General features: G+C 42.7%; 2 protein-coding genes across 2 annotated transcripts; both read right to left on the minus strand.

Annotated features, from left to right (window-relative positions):
- Nucleotides 1–774: 774 nt before the first annotated feature.
- On the minus strand, nt 775–7,971 carry LOC133973921 (ubiquitin carboxyl-terminal hydrolase 42-like). The gene is made up of 16 exons (XM_062411995.1): nt 7,924–7,971; nt 7,761–7,829; nt 6,527–6,716; nt 5,720–5,926; nt 5,450–5,560; nt 5,141–5,240; nt 4,434–4,501; nt 4,258–4,328; nt 4,072–4,154; nt 3,862–3,973; nt 3,607–3,747; nt 3,153–3,253; nt 2,823–2,889; nt 2,141–2,609; nt 1,312–1,768; nt 775–991 (listed from the first exon to the last, which is right to left on the minus strand). Exons 1-16 carry the CDS (start codon nt 7,969–7,971, stop codon nt 775–777), a joined length of 2,511 nt encoding a protein of 836 aa, XP_062267979.1.
- A 1,888-nt stretch (nt 7,972–9,859) lies between these two features.
- On the minus strand, nt 9,860–17,890 carry LOC133973922 (ubiquitin carboxyl-terminal hydrolase 42-like; the record flags this gene model as incomplete). Its single annotated transcript, XM_062411997.1, has 15 exons — nt 9,860–10,614; nt 10,935–12,497; nt 13,154–13,229; nt 13,459–13,555; nt 13,994–14,075; nt 14,321–14,421; nt 14,775–14,915; nt 15,030–15,141; nt 15,240–15,322; nt 15,426–15,496; nt 15,602–15,669; nt 16,309–16,408; nt 16,623–16,733; nt 16,895–17,101; nt 17,701–17,890. Coding segments are annotated over 15 exons (3,219 nt in total), but the record flags the coding sequence as incomplete, so codon positions are not given.
- Nucleotides 17,891–20,781: the final 2,891 nt, after the last annotated feature.

Genomic DNA, 20,781 nt, shown 5'->3' on the forward strand with positions numbered 1-20,781 from the left:
CCTCAACTCTTTCCAGGGTTAAAGTGGAGGTTACAGTCAGCGAAGCCTTGTTCCCACAAGTTGAGATGTTTTAAGCTCCAGGCTTTGTTTGTGTTCATACGAGTATATATTCTTATTTTCATAATAAATGTTCAACAAGGTGACCAATAGTTAGAGAGAATTACGGCAAATAGTTAATGCCCTAAAGAAAGATTTTCGGAATATTTCATAACACATTATTCCCAACGAAGAAGAAGCCCCATGTCAAAAGGTCATTGATGTCATTCATCTGCTGTTAAAATGTTGTTGATGTGCCTGAAATAAAAAAGAACAGACCATGTCAAAATTGGTAGGCAGAACGATGAGCTATAACATGCAGAGATACCGGGCTACCAGCATCAGAAATGCCTCCAATACTGGAAAAGTGCTTGAATCTATAAACCGATCTAAAACCATATATTTTTAGTATTTTAGTTTCAGCCAGATAAAACTGCGATTTTCTTTTCCCGGAAATCACTTCTTTAATATCTTTTCTGCTCCAAAACAGCAGTGGTGCTGGACTGCCACTGGCAAGTACTGTTTTAGACAAGATTTATTTATTTGTGTTCTTTTCAGAAATTAAAAATGCAATGGTATTAGATCGGTTCTCTTTATCAGCCAATACCAAAAGTCCAGGTATTGGAATCGGCATCGAGAAGGGATACAGTTATTAGCATTGACAGCAATGGAGCAAACAGTGATGATCAGTAAAAAGGAAGCCCCCTCACAGAGTCACTGTTTGATGCCACTGGAGAATCAGTGGCGCCGTTTTCCTGTTGGAAAACCATAGATGCATGTACTGTCCTCGATGTGACAGAACTTCCGCTTGCGGCTTTCAGGTTCCAAGCGGCTTCTGTTATTGGGCCTCTGTGCGGCGCCTTGGCTGTGCTGCTTGGACTCCTCATCCTGCTGCTGCCTGCTTGTCTTCTTCTTTTTTATTTCAGCATTTCTGTCTGAATCCATGTCAGAATTTCTAGATAAAGTGGAAAACACATGATTAGTCTTAATCCACAATTAACTGAGATCTAAGGCTTTGTCTGAAGGGCTTTTTAATTAATGATTAACCATTTGAAACATTTATTAAAACATCAAGAAAAAGTGCCATTGTAACAACAGAGTCTGAGGCGACATCTTCAAACTGTCTTGTTCTCTTGACTAAAAGGCCCAAAACTAAAAAATAAGAAGGTCACATTTATATAATAAAGACAAGCAGCAAACTTTACATTTGAGAGGCTGAACACAGAATGGTCAGCCTTTTTCTCCTTGTAAAGATGGATCGATAGTATCTCTCACCCGCTCTCTCTGTGTTGGTCTTTGTCCTTTGACTTATCTCTCTTCCTCTTATTATCAGCAACCCTCTTGGGATTTTGATCGTCTGTGTCTGGAGCTGATCTCGTCATGAAGAATGGAGGCAGAAGCAGCAAGCCTATATCTGAAACTGTGGCAGGAAAAGAAGTCTCCTCTTTTGAAGGGTAAGTGTTCCTCTCCCTGGTGCTGCTCTTTTCCTCCTTTATCCGGGATTCACGACCCTCCTGAGGCCACCTCCAGCGACTACGAAACTCTTCCCAGTAGGAGCGACCTTGACCCCTCCGCTCAAAGTCCCAATCATCTCTGGATCGGTGGCGGTGGTCATGGTGAGGGGACCTGTCGCGGTAGCTCTCCGTGGGGTGGTGGACAGTGGGCCGGCTGATTGAGTTGGAGATGGAGGAGGAGAGGGAGGAGGAGGAGGAGGAGGGGGGTGCTCCACTACCTAGAGTGTGGTGATCGCTGTTACTGCAAGACATGCCGTTAACATGGTGAAACTGACGTGGAATGATCGGAACATCTGAGTGGACGTCTGAGGTAGACTGTGAGGGGGGTAGAAAGATGGAGGAGGTGATGCTGGCAGAGGTGGGCTGGCTGCAAGAAAATGAGGAGGAGGATGAGGATAGGCGGTTCTGCTTGCTTTGTTGAATGAAAGATGGAAGCTTCTGAAGTATGTCATGGTCTGGGATCATTGTGGGCCGGCTGATTGAGTGGGAGATGGAGGGGGAGGAGGAGGGGGAGGAGGATGAGGAGGAGGAGGATGAGTAGGAGGAGGAGGGGGAGTAGGAGGGGGAGTAGGAGGGGGGTGCTCCACTACCTAGAGTGTGGTGATCGCTGTTACTGCAAGACATGCCGTTAACGTGGTGAAGCTGACGTGGAATGATAGGAACCTCTGAGTGGACGTCTGAGGTAGACTGTGAGGGGGGTAGAAAGGTGGAGGGGGTGATGCTGGCAGAGGTGGGCTGGCTGCAAGAGGATGAGGAGGAGGAGGATAGGTGGTTCTGCTTGCTTTGTTTAATGAAAGATGGAAGCTTCTGAAGTATGTCATGGTCTGGGATCATTGTGGGCCGGCTGATTGAGTGGGAGATTGAGGAGGAGGAGGAGGAGGAGGAGGGGGAGGAGGAGGAGGATGAGGAGGAAGGGGAGGGAGAGGGAAAGGGAGAGGGAGAGGTGGAGGGAGAGGTGGAGGGACAGGGAGAGGGAGAGGGAGAGGGAGAGGGAGAGGGGGAGGGGGAGGAGGAGGGGGAGGAGGAGGGGGAGGGAGAGGGAAAGGGAGACGGAGAGGGACAGGGAGAGGGAGAGGGAGAGGGAGAGGTGGAGGGAGAGGTGGAGGTGGTGGGAGAGGTGGAGGGACAGGGAGAGGGAGAGAGAGAGGGGGAGGGAGAGGGAGATGGAGAGGGAGAGGGAGAGGGAGAGGTAGAGGTGGAGGGAGAGGGAGAGGGAGAGGTAGAGGTGGAGGGAGAGGTGGAGGGAGAGGAAGAGGCTAGTCCATGGTTAGGTTGACCAGGGATTCCAGGGTTGTGGTTCATGTGACTGCAGTCCGCTGTTTTTTTCCCATCACTGGACCTGATGACACCGAAAGAAAGGCACATTAGCGATGAGATACATGACCATGTTAATTTTGTTCAGACCATCTTCTCATCAAAATGGATCTTGATCTTGATCTTGAGTAGCGAACTGGATTATCAAAATGCTACCTTTTTATAAAGAATGTAAAACCGTATTCTAAGTTAATTTATTTACTCCTCAGTTAAAAAAAATGTTGGTAACATTTCTATTTAAGAGTTAATTTACAAACAAATAAATCACAGACTATTATGGTTACTCACTTTATGTAGAACAGGACATAGGCCTGCTGGTTGAGAACAGTACTGATGTCACTGACGGACACAGAGGCGTCGTTTATCTCATACCAATCACCATCGCTCGACTGTGAAACAACAGAATCGCAGCAGATTTGACAACACATTCATCCTTGTTATCCAAATGTTTACTCAGTCTCTGGAAATGATTTTCAAAGGTGAGAAATCTGAGTACAAATATCACCATATGAAAATGTGTTTTAAGACTTAGTACAATGTAACAATAGAATATTATTCATACATTTTTCCAAGTTTTGTCTTTTTAGTCTTTTCTCCGTTCAGTCTATTAAGTGGGGATTTTCATTTATCTCTGACACATTAAGTTGCTGATGAAGTGTTGGGGAGATAAGCGTGTACATGTACACTTTACAACAGCAGTGTCCTGATAGAGTAGAACGGTGATCTGTAGCATTGCCCATACCTTAATATAGCAGAAGAAGTGTCCAATGCAACTGCTGTATTCAGAGTGGACAATCACAGCGTACAGGCCGTAAAGTTGGGCCTCTCCTTGAGTCTGAGACATGAACGGCCGCATGTCCAGGAACTCTGGATATTTTACATTCTATTGGACATAGAGCAACCGATTAATATCGAACCACAAAATCAAATTTTCCCTTTACTGCTTAGTGAAGCAACACTATGACTATAGCATGACTCTAAATTTGTGATCGTGTACCTCTTTTATTTTGCGTCCTCTGTTGTTTGCAAAGCATTTGAGTAAGAAGGTGAGCACGTTGGGGTTGCGGTGGATGCTAAATCCCTTCACGGCTGTGACCATTTTATTGCAGCTTAAGGGAACAAATATTGAGTGGTTAGGTGACAAACTGACATAAATAAATACATAAATAAAAACACTAATGATTTTTTTAATCATCTCACAACTTACTCGATGCACTTGTAGGCGTTGTCACCTTCAAGATGCTTGAGCTTAACAAACTCCTCCAGAGCCTTCGAGACGCTTGAAGCCGTCTGTGTGGAGAGACAAATCTATGGTGAGAGTCTTGAACTATAATAATAGACCAAATCTGAATTTGCATTTGGTCACACATTTGTAGTAAATTTTAGTAATTACCTTAATTTCTAGATTGATATCTAAAAATGGATCAAATGTATCCGAAACTGCGTTGCAGTTTGAACATTTAACTGGAAAATAAGAAAAGACAAGACAGGTAACATGGTCAGAGAAGAAACAAAAAACATGAATAAGAAGAAAAAATCATGAAAATAAAATTAACACTTATGTCCTACCTCTGGACCTGAGGTCCCCGCCAAATACTTGATGGATGAAAGAAGTTGAGACTGTCTCCCTGTCCAATCTGTCACAGAAAAATATATTAGACATTATATCACAAAACAAATCAATGTTTTTAGTCTATACTGAAACAGAGATAAAACAAATTTCTAGTGTTTTCCAGTGACAAGTTTCAAAATATTACAGCCCCAAAAAGCATGAGAGATATAGGGGAGGAATTAGACCAAAGAGTGATTAGTGGAGAGGCCAGCAACTAGTACAGAATGAGAACTGACTTGAAACTTGCCATTGTTAAAATTATTATTAAAGAGTCTCCTGAAAACCACAATATAGCCAGCAGTGCATCTATTAAACATACCCTGCTCTTAACTTTAAGTTAAAGTGCAAGGAGGCTTCATATTGGTACAAAACCTACTTGGCAACATTGTTCAGCACTGATTTCCTATATTTCAGCAGTAAAAAAAGAATACTTTGGATAATCTACATGGACTTTTTATGCAGGATTTATCATGGACTCTAAAATGCTCAGTGGATTGACAAAATGTCTAGATAAAAAATGTCCTTCTCATTTCACGTGCCTGACTTAAGATCATGACCTGTTAATCTAATAAGAAAATTATGAATATATTGGGACAACATTTAAAAGTAAATATGATTGCGTCTTATCCGTTTCATATATGAAAAAGCTTCGGCTCAAACTTACTTGGGTCCAGGTAAGCAAGAAGTTTGCATAGCCTCCATTGTGTACCGCAGGAATTCATAAGCATCCCCTTGACTTCCAATCTCGAACTGCGGTGCTATCCCTGTGAGGGGGAAAAACACAATGGAGGAGGATATGATAGCTTGGTAAATACCAACAAATATTTGAAGTGAGGATAATTCAATTAATAATCCAACTAGATAGATTCCCTCCAAAATGAAAAGTTAAACAGCAGCACCTGCTGTCATTCATTTTAGGTAAATGTTTTGTCTAAGGACACAACTTCAGCATTCTAGCTTTACAAATACTTACTGTGGAGCTCATTAACCACACCAACGTTCTTGATGACTTTCCCAGATTTGGAAAAGACCTCAATGATGTGGTTTTCCATGGAACACATCATACAGAACCCCGGAACGTTACCTGGTGCAGGGAAAGATTCACAAAAACTGATAAGTAAGACATTATTCAGACATGAAAACAGCTCCAGATGGTGCTAAACTTATATGTATTGTATCACCGTAAAAATACACAAAAACATGGGTGCAAAGTCCCTCCATGAAACAATGAACTATAGCTCACATGTTTTAGAGTGCTCGCCGGTCAGCAAGAAGTTAGCAAATGGAGGCGTGTAGGTGAGACACTGCAGTACTGAGTTGAGGAAGCATGTGTTCCCCATGTTCTTTAGTCCGGCACCGATAGGGTGAACCTGGGTCCACTTCAGATCGAGAAGGTCTGGAGGGAAGAGGACCTTCTGCGGCAACTCAATGCCGTCACCATTGATGAGCACTGGAAAAACAGAGGGACATCATTGCTTATATCATATTTGAAGTATTTACCAGATCGAGGACAAATACTTATATAAGTATAATCTGACACCTTAAAGTCATTGCTGATATTCTAAAATGTGATTCTTATGAATGTCTAACACTGTAAAACAAGCTGAGGGGAAAAAGGTAGAAAAAAGGAGTTTGCAATTTCCCCTGAACAAGTCAGATTACTACTCTTTATTTCCTAATATCAATTTTGTCACGAGCACAAATGAATGATCATGCTCCAGCTTCAAAACTGGATAAATGAAGTAGAGTGGAAGCAGCAACATCACACCCACAAAACAAGTTGTGCTCTCCCACACTCCCAGAAACAGGACCCAACAGAAAGTTGACCAGATAATAATTCTCAACCATCCTGTAGGAGTACGTCACTTAAAAGATCCCAGCAAATGGAAAATAGATACGTGGTATTTTGTGTAACAATTGAATTGTGAAAAAGTCTTTTTTTACATTTTGCATCTGATCTGAGAAAAAAGGGGGACGAATCATTTCTAATATGAGTGGAATAATTTTGACATTTGTCTCAAGTACTAGCTTAACTGTTGCTTGCTCCTACCTTGCTCCTTGGGCCGGTCCACAGATGAGAGAGATCTGATGTTGAGCTGAGGAGAGCCACTCGGCACGGTGGGACCCACCGCCCAGCTGCTGGAACAGGGGCCGTCCATCCCCGCGTCTCCACTGGTGAAGGGAGATCGGTTACAATCGTCTGACTCGTGGTCAGACATTTCTGAAGATCTGTCAACTATGTTAATTGTTCATTGCTGTATGAGGACAAAAACAGAGTGTACAGTTTTAATATATTGTTCTTAATGGGATGTATTCAGATTAAGTCCCTAATTTAACAAAGGCATGCCTTTGTTAAATATAAAACACAAAGCCTATGTAAGTGCCTTTGACCTTTGTTGGTTTAAGATCATAGCCGAGTGTGACGCGTGTAAATGGGGCGGGACAACGTTAATGCACAGCGCGCCCGCTCCCGTATTCATCTAGCGGCTATGGCTACAAATAAAATGACTAATGTCAATGTGGGAGCTGTAAAGTAAACGTTATCAGTGCTGTCCGTCTGTAACGTTAATAAACAATGTTCCTTCAACAGGATAACACAAAAAATTGTGTTTGAAAAGTGTTGCATTTCTCTTAAAGTTCCAGATTGAACAAATGCATGCGGTTGTAACCTCCACGAAACACGTCTGTGCCTTTGACCGCGAAACTTCAATAAAACAGGCGCTAAAGTTCCATTCGACTACACACTGAGGTGGTCTGGGATGTGAAGGACTCAGCTGACGTCTCTGACTTGCAACAGTTTCACAAATTAACCAAGCGTGTTGTTTCCCTTCTCTGTGTCCATACGGTGATTTGTTGCCACAATATCAACACTGATCACCAAATAATGACTGAGACGTCCCTCGGATTGGTCAAATCTTTTCACGGTCAAAGCGATTTCGGCCACAGAAAGTACAGGAAGCCAAAGCTTAATTCCCAACCTCGCTTGCGATTGTAAATTGGAGGGAGACGACTGATATAGTCACGTATGTGTGGCCGGGACCTTACTCCTCTCTCTCTCTACCTCTCTCTCTCGTCCTGACAAGCACACGCACACACATAAACACACACACAAACACACGCACACAATTTTGAATCTTGAAACTGAGTAGAAACGTAATAATTTGGTCGTCGAGGACAGAAATGACACGTGTTTATTGGCATATAGAACAGGGCAGTGAAATACATTCAGGACACATTTAGGTGTGTCCACTTGTGATCAGATCTCTCAGGGAGGATGTTGATACCAGGTCGGAGCAGGACTGGAATGTTTCAGTCCAGTTGAACACTGGAGGTTGAGACTTCTCCTCTTGTTGCTGGAATGACACAAATCACAGATTTAACTGTCCTGCAGTCAGCAGATTCAGGGGCGGCTCATGGTACAGAACCATCACACCATCATCCTCTCACCCCGGACAAGCACCGGAGGCGGCTACAGTCACCTGTGAAGACCATCATCATTTACCCTCCAATCAGCGCGGAGAAATGCGCTCCCTGTTTGAACAGTCAGGATTTGCGCTTCTGCCTCAGGTGTGTCGCTGACGTACACGCTGAGGTGATGGACTGCGGTTAGAGACAAAGATGATTTAAAAAAACGCCTTAAATTATCAGGTGCACAATTCAGAAAGCGCCGCAAAGTAGCGGAGGAGAAGAAAGATCAATGCAGAGGTAAGAATCACCCCGGTTCTGGACATCATTAATGTTTATTTTTGTCGACATGATATGCTGTCAGTGCAGCTGATTTCAGACTCATTATACTTTTTATTATATATTTTTATTATTTTTAATAGCTTACAATTTTGTCTGCCTGTGTGTGCAGCTGTATACAGTCCAACGGCGCCAACATTGCCAGGGCAGGCCCTGATGTCAGAACTGAGTTGTGGGGACAAATCAACACTGGTCTTGCTTTTTTTATTTGACAAACCACGGTTTGCCTTGGTGTCAGGATCTAGATGTCTTAGCTTTCAGATTGTAATTTACATGTGTTCATACACCTATCAGAGGAGGTAGTAATTGCTTAATAAAGCAAAGACTGATATTGGTGCTAATACTTGATAAATATCTTGCATGAAGATTGAAAAAACATGCAAAAGGAAATACCAGATATCTTGTCACGGTTTGAGAAATGTGTGAGCAGTTTGAGTCTTACCTTGTGTAAGCTAATGTTACACTCTAAAATAATTTCCTTAATTAAACCATCTATTGTGAAAAGGAAAAAGTATAAAACTAGAACTACCTTCATCAAGGCCCAACAGTCCCCTTATGAAACCAAATTTCAAGATCTGGATTATGATTTGGTTCTGAACCAAATTTCTAATTTGCCCATAACTCAAAAACAAACAGATGAGAACAACCCCAGGCAGAGGTAATAGTGATCTGTGTTCAGGACCTCTCTGACTACCCACATACTGAAGATCACACATTTTTACTGCATAGATTAAGAGATTTTCAAAGTAAAATCCAACATGTGTATAATCAAATCAGTTAATTTCTGGATATTTCAAAGTACTATAAAACATTATGCTCAATATGTTCAGACAGAGACTGACATCCCTGTGTTCAGGACCTCTCTGACTACCTACATACGGAGGATCAAACATTTTTACCGTATAGATTAAGAGATTTTTCAAAGTAAAATCCAACATGTGTACAATCAAATCAGTTCATGTCTGGATATTTCAAAGTACTATGAAAGTATTATGCTCGATAAGTTCAGAGAGAGATTGATATGCCTGTGTTCAGGACCTCTCTCAGCTGTGGAATACATCATTTCTGGATATTTCAAAGTACTGTAAAAACACTTTGCCCAATAAATTCAGAGAGAGACTGATACATTTGTACCAACATACTGAATATCAAACATATTTACTGTATAGAGATAGAGTAAAGAGATTTTTCAAAGTAAATACAAATACGTCTGTCCAAATTTGAAAAACATAACTAAACTAAACGGGGGGGGGAAATCAATCCATACTCTAAAGAACATGGTCAAAATTAACAAGTGTTGTTCTTAAAACAAAAGCAAAACAATCAAGACATCTAATGCTAATCCTGATTCAGGATCTTCTTGTGCATTTAAAATAACTGATGGTACAGTTCAAAATTTAAATCACAGTATTCTTTTATGATGCTAGAAGACACAAACTTTATTTTTCATTAAAAAGCAAACACACATGGTCCACAGCGGTGATACATTTTTTATGCTTTCTTTCTGAACATTAAAAAAGAGAGCAAGTGAGAGAGTTGTGAGATAGGTGAGACAAAACTCCTCGTCTTGTGAAAAGTAAAATAAATTACAAAGTGAATCGTATAGGCTTCAGAGCAAAAATGGAAACGGTAAAATAACAAAGGGAGAAAAACGTGCTGTTAAAATGTTGTTTATATGCCTGAAATGAAAAAGAACAGACCATGTCAAAATTGGTAGGCAGAATGATGAGCTAAAACATGTAGAGATACCGGGCTACCAGCATCAGAAATGCCTCCAATACTGGAAAAGTGCCCGCTCAGAGTACTTGAATCTATAAACCGATCTAAAACCATATATTTTTAGTATTTTAGTTTCAGCCAGATAAAACCGCGATTTTCTTTTCCCGGAAATCACTTCTTTAATATCTTTTCTGCACCAAAACAGCAGTGGTGCTGGACTGCCACTGGCAAGTACTGTTTTAGACAAGATTTATTTATTTCTGTTCTTTTCAGAAATTAAAATATATATGCAATGGTATTAGATCGGTTCTCTTTATCAGCCAATACCAAAAGTCCAGGTATTGGAATCGGCATCGAGAAGGGATACAGTTATTAGCATTGACAGCAATGGAGCAAACAGTGATGATCAGTAAAAAGGAAGCCCCATCACAGAGTCACTGTTTGATGCCACTGGAGAATCAGTGGCGGCTTTTTCCTTTTGGAAAACCATAGATGCATGTACTGTCCTCGATGTGACAGAACTTCCGCTTGCGGCTTTCAGGTTCCAAGCGGCTTCTGTTATTGGGCCTCTGTGCGGCGCCTTGGCTGTGCTGCTTGGACTCCTCATCCTGCTGCTGCCTGCTTGTCTTCTTCTTTTTTATTTCAGCATTTCTGTCTGAATCCATGTCAGAATTTCTAGATAAAGTGGAAAACACATGATTAGTCTTAATCCACAATTAACTGAGATCTAAGGCTTTGTCTGAAGGGCTTTTTAATTAATGATTAACCATTTGAAACATTTATTAAAACATCAAGAAAAAGTGCCATTGTAACAACAGAGTCTGAGGCGACATCTTCAAACTGTCTTGTTCTCTTGACTAAAAGGCCCAAAACTAAAAAATAAGAAGGTCACATTTATATAATAAAGACAAGCAGCAAACTTTACATTTGAGAGGCTGAACACAGAATGGTCAGCCTTTTTCTCCTTGTAAAGATGGATCGATAGTATCTCTCACCCGCTCTCTCTGTGTTGGTCTTTGTCCTTTGACTTATCTCTCTTCCTCTTATTATCAGCAACCCTCTTGGGATTTTGATCGTCTGTGTCTGAAGCTGATCTCGACATGGAGAGCGGAGGGAGAAGCAGCAAGCATTTGGACGTTACATTTGTGTATGGCATTTTGGCAATAAATGAAGTCTCCTCTTTTGTAGGGTAAGAGTTGCTCTCCCTGCCGCTGTTCTTTCTCTCCGTTACCCGGGATTCGCCACTCTCCTGCGGCCACCTCCAACGACTACGAAACTCTTCCTGGTCAGATCGACCTAGACCGCTCCGCTCAAAGTCCTGATCATCTCTGGATCGGTGGCGGTGGTTATGGTGAGGGGACCTTTCGCGGTAGCTCTCCCTGGAGTGGTGGACAGTGGGCTCATAGCGACGTTCAGACTTCCGGTCTCTGTAATGTCGATCGTGAGGAGACAAATGATCACTGTGCAAGCGATGATTGTCGTGGTGATCTCGGTCGTCCCGTCTGTACCGGTGCCGATCACCGTCACTCTCCCGATCTGGTCTCCGGTCCCTGTAGTTTCTCTCTCGGCGCAGATTATCAGCAGCCCTCGTGGGATTTTGATCGTCTGTGTCTGAAGCTGATCTCGACATGGAGAGCCGAGGGAGAAGCAGCAAGCATTTGGACGTTACATTTGTGTATGGCATTTTGGCAATAAATGAAGTCTCCTCTTTTGTAGGGTAAGAGTTGCTCTCCCTGCCGCTATTCTTTTCCTCCGTTACCCGGGATTCGCCACTCTCCTGCGGCCACCTCCAGCGACTACGAAACTCTTCCTGGTCAGATCGACCTAGACCGCTCCGCCCAAAGTCCTGATCATCTCTGGATCGGTGGCGGTGGTTATGGTGAGGGGACCTTTCGCGGTAGCTCTCCCTGGAGTGGTGGACAGTGGGCTCATAGCGACGTTCAGACTTCCGGTCTCTGTAATGTCGATCATGAGGAGACAAATGATCACTGTGCAAGCGATGATTGTCGTGGTGATCTCGGTCGTCCCGTCTGTACCGGTGCCGATCACCGTCACTCTCCCGATCACCGTCACTCTCCCGATCTGGTCTCCGGTCCCTGTAGTTTCTCTCTCGGCGCAGATTATCAGCAGCCCTCGTGGGATTTTGATCGTCTGTGTCTGAAGCTGATCTCGACATGGAGAGCGGAGGGAGAAGCAGCAAGCATTTGGACGTTTCATTTCTGTATGGCATTTTGGCAATAAATGAAGTCTCCTCTTTTGAGTTCCTCTCCCTGCCGCTGTTCTTTTCCTCCGTAATCCGTTTTTTCAGTGGTAGATTCTTAGATTTATTCCCACTTATGCCAACCTTCTCTTGAGCATCAGATGTCCCACTGGTGCTCTCAGAGTGGTCTGCCGGGGTAAGTAAGGTCGCTGGGTTGGGATAGTGCATATCTGACTCTCTGTTTGTGGCTTGAGGAGATTTCTCAAAGACGCCTCCTGCTCCGTTGTTTCTGTTGAGGTGAGACGTAGCTAAGCAGCCATTATCCAGAGGGCCACAGTTTTTGGCAGAGGTGGGCTGACTGCAAGAGGATGAGGAGGAGGAGGATAGGCGGTTCTGCTTGCTTTGTTTAATGAAAGATGAAAGCTTCTGAAGTTTGTCATGGTCTGGGATCATTGTGGGCCGGCTGATTGAAGGGGAGATGGAGGAGGAGGAGGAGGAGGGGGAGGAGGAGGGGGAGGGGGAGGGGGAGGAGGAGGAGGAGGAGGGGGAGTAGGGGGGTGCTCCACTACCTAGAGTGTGGTGATCGCTGTTACTGCAAGACATGCCGTTAACGTGGTGAAGCTGACGTGGAATGATCGGAACCTCTGAGTGGACGTCTGAGGTAGACTGTGAGGGGGGTAGAAAGGTGGAGGAGGAGATGCTGGCAGAGGTGGGCTGGCTGCAAGAAGATGATGAGGAGGATGAGGATAGGCGGTTCTGCTTGCTTTGTTTAATGAAAGATGGAAGCTTCTGAAGTTTGTCATGGTCTGGGATCATTGTGGGCCGGCTGATTGAAGGGGAGATGGAGGAGGAGGAGGAGGAGGGGGAGGAGGAGGGGGAGGGGGAGGGGGAGGAGGAGGAGGAGGAGGAGGAGGAGGGGGAGTAGGGGGGTGCTCCACTACCTAGAGTGTGGTGATCGCTGTTACTGCAAGACATGCCGTTAACGTGGTGAAGCTGACGTGGAATGATCGGAACCTCTGAGTGGACGTCTGAGGTAGACTGTGAGGGGGGTAGAAAGGTGGAGGAGGAGATGCTGGCAGAGGTGGGCTGGCTGCAAGAAGATGATGAGGAGGATGAGGATAGGCGGTTCTGCTTGCTTTGTTTAATGAAAGATGGAAGCTTCTGAAGTATGTCATGGTCTGGGATCATTGTGGGCTGGCTGATTGAGTGGGAGATGGAGGGGGAGGAGGAGGGGGAGGAGGAGGGGGAGGAGGAGGAGGAGGAGGAGGAGGAGGAGGAGGAGGAGGAGGAGGGGGAGGAGGAGGGGGGTGCTCCACTACCTAGAGTGTGGTGATCGCTGTTACTGCAAGACATGCCGTTAACGTGGTGAAGCTCACGTGGAATGATCGGAACGTCTGAGTGGACGTCTGAGGTAGACTGTGAGGGGGGTAGAAAGGTGGAGGAGGAGATGCTGGCAGAGGTGGGCTGGCTGCAAGAAGATGATGAGGAGGAGGATAGGCGGTTCTGCTTGCTTTGTTTAATGAAAGATGGAAGCTTCTGAAGTATGTCATGGTCTGGGATCATTGTGGGCCGGCTGATGGAGTGGGAGATGGAGGGGGAGGAGGAGGAGGAGGAGGAGGGGGAGGAGGAGGGGGAGGAGGAGGGAGAGGGAGGGGGAGAGGGAGAGGGAGAGAGAGAGGGAAAGGGAGAGGGAGAGGGAGAGGGAGAGGCAGAGGGACGGGGACGGGGAAAGGTGGAGGGAGAGGTGGAGGGAGAGGGAGGGGGAGAGGGAGAGGGAGAGAGAGAGGGAAAGGGAGAGGGACAGGGAGAGGTAGAGGTGGAGGGAGAGGTGGAGGTGGAGGGAGAGGAAGAGACTAGTCCATGGTTAGGTTGACCAGGGATTCCAGGGTTGTGGTAAATTTGACTGCAGTCCGCTGTTTTTTTCCCATCACTGGACCTGATGACACCGAAAGAAAGGCACATTAGCGATGAGATACATCTACATGACCATGTTAATTTTTTTTAGACCATCTTCTCATCAAAATGGATCTTGATCTTGATCTTGAGTAGCGAACTGGATTATCAAAATGCTACCTTTTTATAAAGAATGTAAAACCATATTCTAAGTTAATTTATTTACTCCTCAGTTAAAAAAAATGTTGGTTAGATTTCTATTTAAATTAGACTATTATGGTTACTCACTTTATGTAGAACAGGACATAGGCCTGCTGGTTGAGAACAGTACTGATGTCACTGACGGACACAGAGGCGTCGTTTATCTCATACCAATCACCATCGCTCGACTGTGAAACAACAGAATCGCAGCAGATTTGACAACACATTCATCCTTGTTATCCAAATGTTTACTCAGTCTCTGGAAATGATTTTCAAAGGTGAGAAATCTGAGTACAAATATCACCATATGAAAATGTGTTTTAAGACTTAGTACAATGTAACAATAGAATATTATTCATACATTTTTCCAAGTTTTGTCTTTTTAGTCTTTTCTCCGTTCAGTCTATTAAGTGGGGATTTTCATTTATCTCTGACACATTAAGTTGCTGATGAAGTGTTGGGGAGATAAGCGTGTACATGTACACTTTACAACAGCAGTGTCCTGATAGAGTAGAACGGTGATCTGTAGCATTGCCCATACCTTAATATAGCAGAAGAAGTGTCCAGTGCAACTGCTGTATCCAGAGTGGACAATCACAGCGTACAGGCTGTAAAGTTGGGCCTCTCCTTGAGTCTGAGACATGAACGGCCGCATGTCCAGGAACTCTGGATATTTTACATTCTATTGGACATAGAGCAACCGATTAATATCGAACCACAAAATCAAATTTTCCCTTTACTGCTTAGTGAAGCAACACTATGACTATAGCATGACTCTAAATTTGTGATCGTGTACCTCTTTAATTTTGCGTCCTCTGTTGTCTGCAAAGCGTTTGAGTAAGAAGGTGAGCACGTTGGGGTTGCGGTGGATGCTAAATCCCTTCACGGCTGTGACCATTTTATTGCAGCTTAGGGGAACAAATATTGAGTGGTTAGGTGACAAACTGACATAAATAAATACATATATAAAAACACTGATGATTTCTTTAATCATCTCACAACTTACTCGATGCACTTGTAGGCGTTGTCGCCTTCAAGATGCTCAAGCTTAACAAACTCCTCCAGAGCCTTTGAGACGCTTGAAGCCGTCTGCGTGGAGAGACAAATCTATGGTGAGAGTCTTGAACTATAATAATAGACCAAATCTGAATTTACATTTGGTCACACATTTGTAGTAAATTTTAGTAATTACCTTAATTTCTAGATTGATATCTAAAAATGGATCAAATGTATCCGAAACTGCGTTGCAGTTTAAACATTTAACTGGAAAATAAGAAAAGGCAAGACAGGTAATATGGTCAGAGAAGAAACCAAAAACATGAATAAGAAGAAAAAATCATGAAAATAAAATTAACACTTATGTCCTACCTCTGGACCTGAGGTACCCGCCAAATACTTGATAGATGAAAGAAGTTGAGACTGTCTCCCTGTCCAATCTGTCACAGAAATATATATTAGACATTATATCACAAAAGAAATCAATGTTTTTAGTCAATACTGAAACAGAGATAAGTCAAATTTCTAGTGTTTTCCAGTGACAAGTTTCAAAATATTACAGCCCCAAAAAGCATGAGAGATATAGGGGAGGAATTAGACCAAAGAGTGATTAGTGGAGAGGCCAGCAACTAGTAAAGCATGAGAACTGACTTGAAACTTGCCATTGTTAAAATTATTAGTAAAGAGTCTCCTGAAAACCACAATGGCCAGCAGTGCATCTATTAAACATACCCTGCTCTTAACTTTAAGTTAAAGTGCAAGGAGGCTTCATAATGGTACAAAACCTACTTGGCAACATTGCTCAGCACTGATTTCCTATATTTCAGCAGTAAAAAAAGAATACTTTGGATAATCTACATGGACTTTTTATGCAGGATTTATCATGGACTCTAAAATGCTCAGTGGATTGACAAAATGTCTAGATAAAAAATGTCCTTCTCATTTCACGTGCCTGACTTAAGATCATGACCTGTAAATCTAATAAGAAAAAATTATGAATATATTGGGACAACCTTTAAAAGTAAACATGATTGCGTCTCATCCCTTTCACTTATGAAAAAGCTTCGGCTCAAACTTACTTGGGTCCAGGTAAGCAGGACGTTTGCATAGCTTCCATTGTGTACCGCAGGAATTCATGGGCATCCCCTTGACTTCCATTGTCGAAGTGGGGTGCTATCCCTGTGAGGGGGAAAAACACAATGGACGAGAATATGATAGCTTGGTAAATACCAACAAATATTTGAACAGAGGATAATTCAATTTATACTCCAACTAGATAGATTACCTCCAAAATGAAAAGGTAAACAGCAGCACAGCGCCTCCTGTCATTCATTTTAGGTAAATGTTTTGTATAAGGGCTCAACTTCAGCATTCTAGCTTTACAAATACTTACTGTGGAGCTCATTAACCACACCAACGTTCTTGATGACTTTCCCAGATTTGGAAAAGACCTCAATGATGTGATTTTCCATGGAACACATCATACAGAACCCCGGAACGTTACCTGGTGCAGGGAAAGATTCACAAAAACACTGATAAGTAAGACATTATTCAGACATGAAAACAGCTCCAGATGGTGCTAAACTTATATGTATTGTATCACCGTAAAAATACACAAAAACATGGGTGCAAAGTCCCTCCATGAAACAATGAACTATAGCTCACATGTTTTAGAGTGCTCGCCGGTCAGCAAGAAGTTAGCAAATGGAGGCGTGTAGGTGAGACACTGCAGTACTGAGTTGAGGAAGCATGTGTTCCCCATGTTCTTTAGTCCGGCACCGATAGGGTGAACCTGGGTCCACTTCAGATCGAGAAGGTCTGGAGGGAAGAGGACCTTCTGCGGCAACTCAATGCCGTCACCATTGATGAGCACTGGAAAAACAGAGGGACATCATTGCTTATATCATATTTGAAGTATTTACCAGATCGAGGACAAATACTTATATAAGTATAATCTGACACCTTAAAGTCATTGCTGATATTCTAAAATGTGATTCTTATGAATGTCTAACACTGTAAAACAAGCTGAGGGGGGAAAAAGAACAAAAGGAGTTTGCATTTTCCCCTGAACAAGTCAGATTACTACTCTTTATTTCAAAACATCAATTTTGTCACTAGCACAAATGAATGATAATGCTCCAGCTTCAAAACTGGATAAATGAAGTAGAGTGGAAGCAGCAACATCACACCCACAAAACAAGTTGTGCTCTCCCACACTCCCAGAAACAGGACCCAACAGAAAGTTGACCAGATAATAATTCTCAACCATCCTGTAGGAGTACGTCACTTAAAAGATCCCAGCAAATGGAAAATAGATACGTGGTATTTTGTGTAACAATTGAATTGTGAAAAAGTCTTTTTTTACATTTTGCATCTGATCTGAGAAAAAAGGGGGACGAATAATTTCTAATATGAGTGGCATAATTTTGACATTTGTCTCAAGTACTAGCTTAACTGTTGCTTGCTCCTACCTTGCTCCTTGGGCCGGTCCACAGATGAGAGAGATCTGATGTTGAGCTGAGGAGAGCCACTCGGCACGGTGGGACCCACCGCCCAGCTGCTGGAACAGGGGCCGTCCATCCCCGCGTCTCCACTGGTGAAGGGAGATCGGTTACAATCGTCTGACTCGTGGTCAGACATTTCTGGAGATCTGTCAACTATGTTAATTGTTCATTGCTGTATGAGGACAAAAACAGAAGTGTACAGTTTTAATATATTGTTCTTAATGGGATGTATTCAGATTAAGTCCCTAATTTAACAAAGGCATGCCTTTGTTGAATATAAAACACAAAGCCTATGTAAGTGCCTTCGGCCTTTGTTGGTTTAAGATCATAGCCGAGTGTGACGCGTGTAAATGGGGCGATACAACGTTAATGCACAGCGCGCCAGCTCCCGTATTCATCTAGCGGCTATGGCTACAAATAAAATGACTAATGTCAATGTGGGAGCTGTAAAGTAAACGTTATCAGTGCTGTCCGTCTGTAACGTTAATAAACAGGGTTCCTTCAACAGGATAATACAAAAAATTGTGTTTGAAAAGTGTTGCATTTCTCTTAAAGTTCCAGATTGAACAAATGCATGCGGTTGTAACCTCTACGAAACACGTATGTGCCTTTGACCGTTGTTGGTTTAAGATCAAATCAAATCAAATCAAATCAAAGTTTATTGTCACATGCAACTATGACAGCGTCATCGGAGCAGTGGAATTCTTATGACATGGCAGGCAAACATCTACGCAGTAGGCGACTTTACAAAATGACAAAAAAATAACATACTATGTAACATAACATTGTAACATATAACATATAACACAGTCAAGTGAATATTAAATTAGGTAATATGAATATATGTATAACATATAACATAGTCAAATTAAAGTCAAAGTTAAATGAAGCAGCAGTTTACAGGGTCACTGATCACCAAATAATGACCGAAACGTCCCTCGGATTGGTCAAATCTTTTCACGGTCAAAGCGATTTCGGCCACAGAAAGTACAGGAAGCCAAAGCTTAATTCCCAACCTCGCTTTCACAGATTGTAAATTGGAGGGAGACGACTGATATAGTCACGTATGTGTGGCCGGGACCTTACTCCTCTCTCTCTCTCTACCTCTCTCTCTCGTCCTGACAAGCACAAACACACACACACACACTCACACACACACACACAATTTTAAATCTTGAAACTGAGTAGAAACGTAATAATTTGTTCGTCAAGGACAGAAACGTGTTTATTGGCATATAGAACAGGGCAGTGAAATACATTCAGGACACATTTAGGTGTGTCCAATTGTGATCAGATCTCTCAGGGAGGATGTTGATAACAGGTCGGAGCAGGACTGGAATGTTTCAGTCCAGTTGAACACTGGAGGTTGAGACTTCTCCTCTTGTTGCTGGAATGACACAAATCACAGATTTAACTCAGCGCTGCCTCAAGACTCAGCTGCTGCGGCGACAGACTGTCCTGCAGTCAGCAGATTCAGGGGCGGCTCATGGTACAGTACCATCACACCATCATCCTCTCACCCCGGACAAGCACCGGAGGCGGCTACAGTCACCTGTGAAGACCATCATCATTTACCCTCCAATCAGCGCGGAGAAATGCGCTCCCTGTTTGAACAGTCAGGATTTGCGCTTCTGCCTCAGGTGTGTCGCTGACGTACACGCTGAGGTGATGGACTGCGGTTAGAGACAAAGATGATTTAAAAAAACGCCTTAAATTATCAGGTGCACAATTCAGAAAGCGCCGCAAAGTAGCGGAGGAGAAGAAAGATCAATGCAGAGGTAAGAATCACCCCGGTTCTGGACATCATTAATGTTTATTTTTGTCGACATGATATGCTGTCAGTGCAGCTGATTTCAGACTCATTATACTTTTTATTATATATTTTTATTATTTTTAATAGCTTACAATTTTTTCTGCCTGTGTGTGCAGCTGTATACAGTCCAACGGCGCCAACATTGCCAGGGCAGGCCCTGATGTCAGAACTGAGTTATGGGGACAAATCAACACTGGTCTTGCTTTTTTTATTTGACAAACCACGGTTTGCCTTGGTGTCAGGATCTAGATGTCTTAGCTTTCAGATTGTGATTTACATGTGTTCATACACCTATCAGAGGAGGTAGTAATTGCTTAATAAGCAAAGACTGATATTGGTGCTAATACTTGATAAATATCTTGCATGAAGATTGAAAAAACATGCAAAAGGAAATACCAGATATCTTGTCACGGTTTGAGAAATGTGTGAGCAGTTTGAATCTTACCTTGTGTAAGCTTATGTTACACTCTAAAATAATTTCCTTATTGTAAACCATCTATTGTGAAAAGGAAAAAGTATAAAACTAGAACTACCTTCATCAAGGCCCAACAGTCCCCTTATGAAACCAAATTTCAAGATCTGGATTATGATTTGGTTCTGAACCAAATTTCTAATTTGCCCATAACTCTATGAAGTATCAATGAAATTGTTGGGAAAGGCCCAGTCCCGCCAAAAGCATTCCCAGATCAGCCCCTTGATTTGGATCCACACCAGTGTTCAATGTTTGCCTCCCTGACTCCTACCTTATCCTCACAAACAAACAGATGAGAACAACACCCAAGCAGAGGTATTAGTGATCTGTGTTCAGGACCTCTCTGACTACCTACATAGTGAAGATCAAACATTTTTACTTTATAGATTAAGAGATTTTTCAAAGTAAAATCCAACATGTGTATAATCAAATCAGTTAATTTCTGGATATTTCAAAGTACTATAAAAACATTATGCTCAATAAGTTCAGACAGAGACTGATATGCCTGTGTTCAGGACCTCTCTGACTACCTACATACTGAGGATCAAACATTTTTACTGTATAGATTTTAAGATTTTTCAAAGTAAAGTCCTACATGTGTACAATCAAATCAGTTAATTTCTGGATATTTCAAAGTACTATAAAAACACTTTGCTCAATAAATTCAGAGAGAGACTGATATGCCTGTGTTCAGGACCTCTCTGACCTACATACTGAATATCAACAATGTTTACTGTATAGATTTTGAGATTTTCAAAGTAAA

The sequence above is a fragment of the Platichthys flesus genome, chromosome 18 (genome assembly GCF_949316205.1).
Source record: "Platichthys flesus chromosome 18, fPlaFle2.1, whole genome shotgun sequence".
In the NCBI taxonomy this organism is placed as follows: domain Eukaryota; kingdom Metazoa; phylum Chordata; class Actinopteri; order Pleuronectiformes; family Pleuronectidae; genus Platichthys; species Platichthys flesus.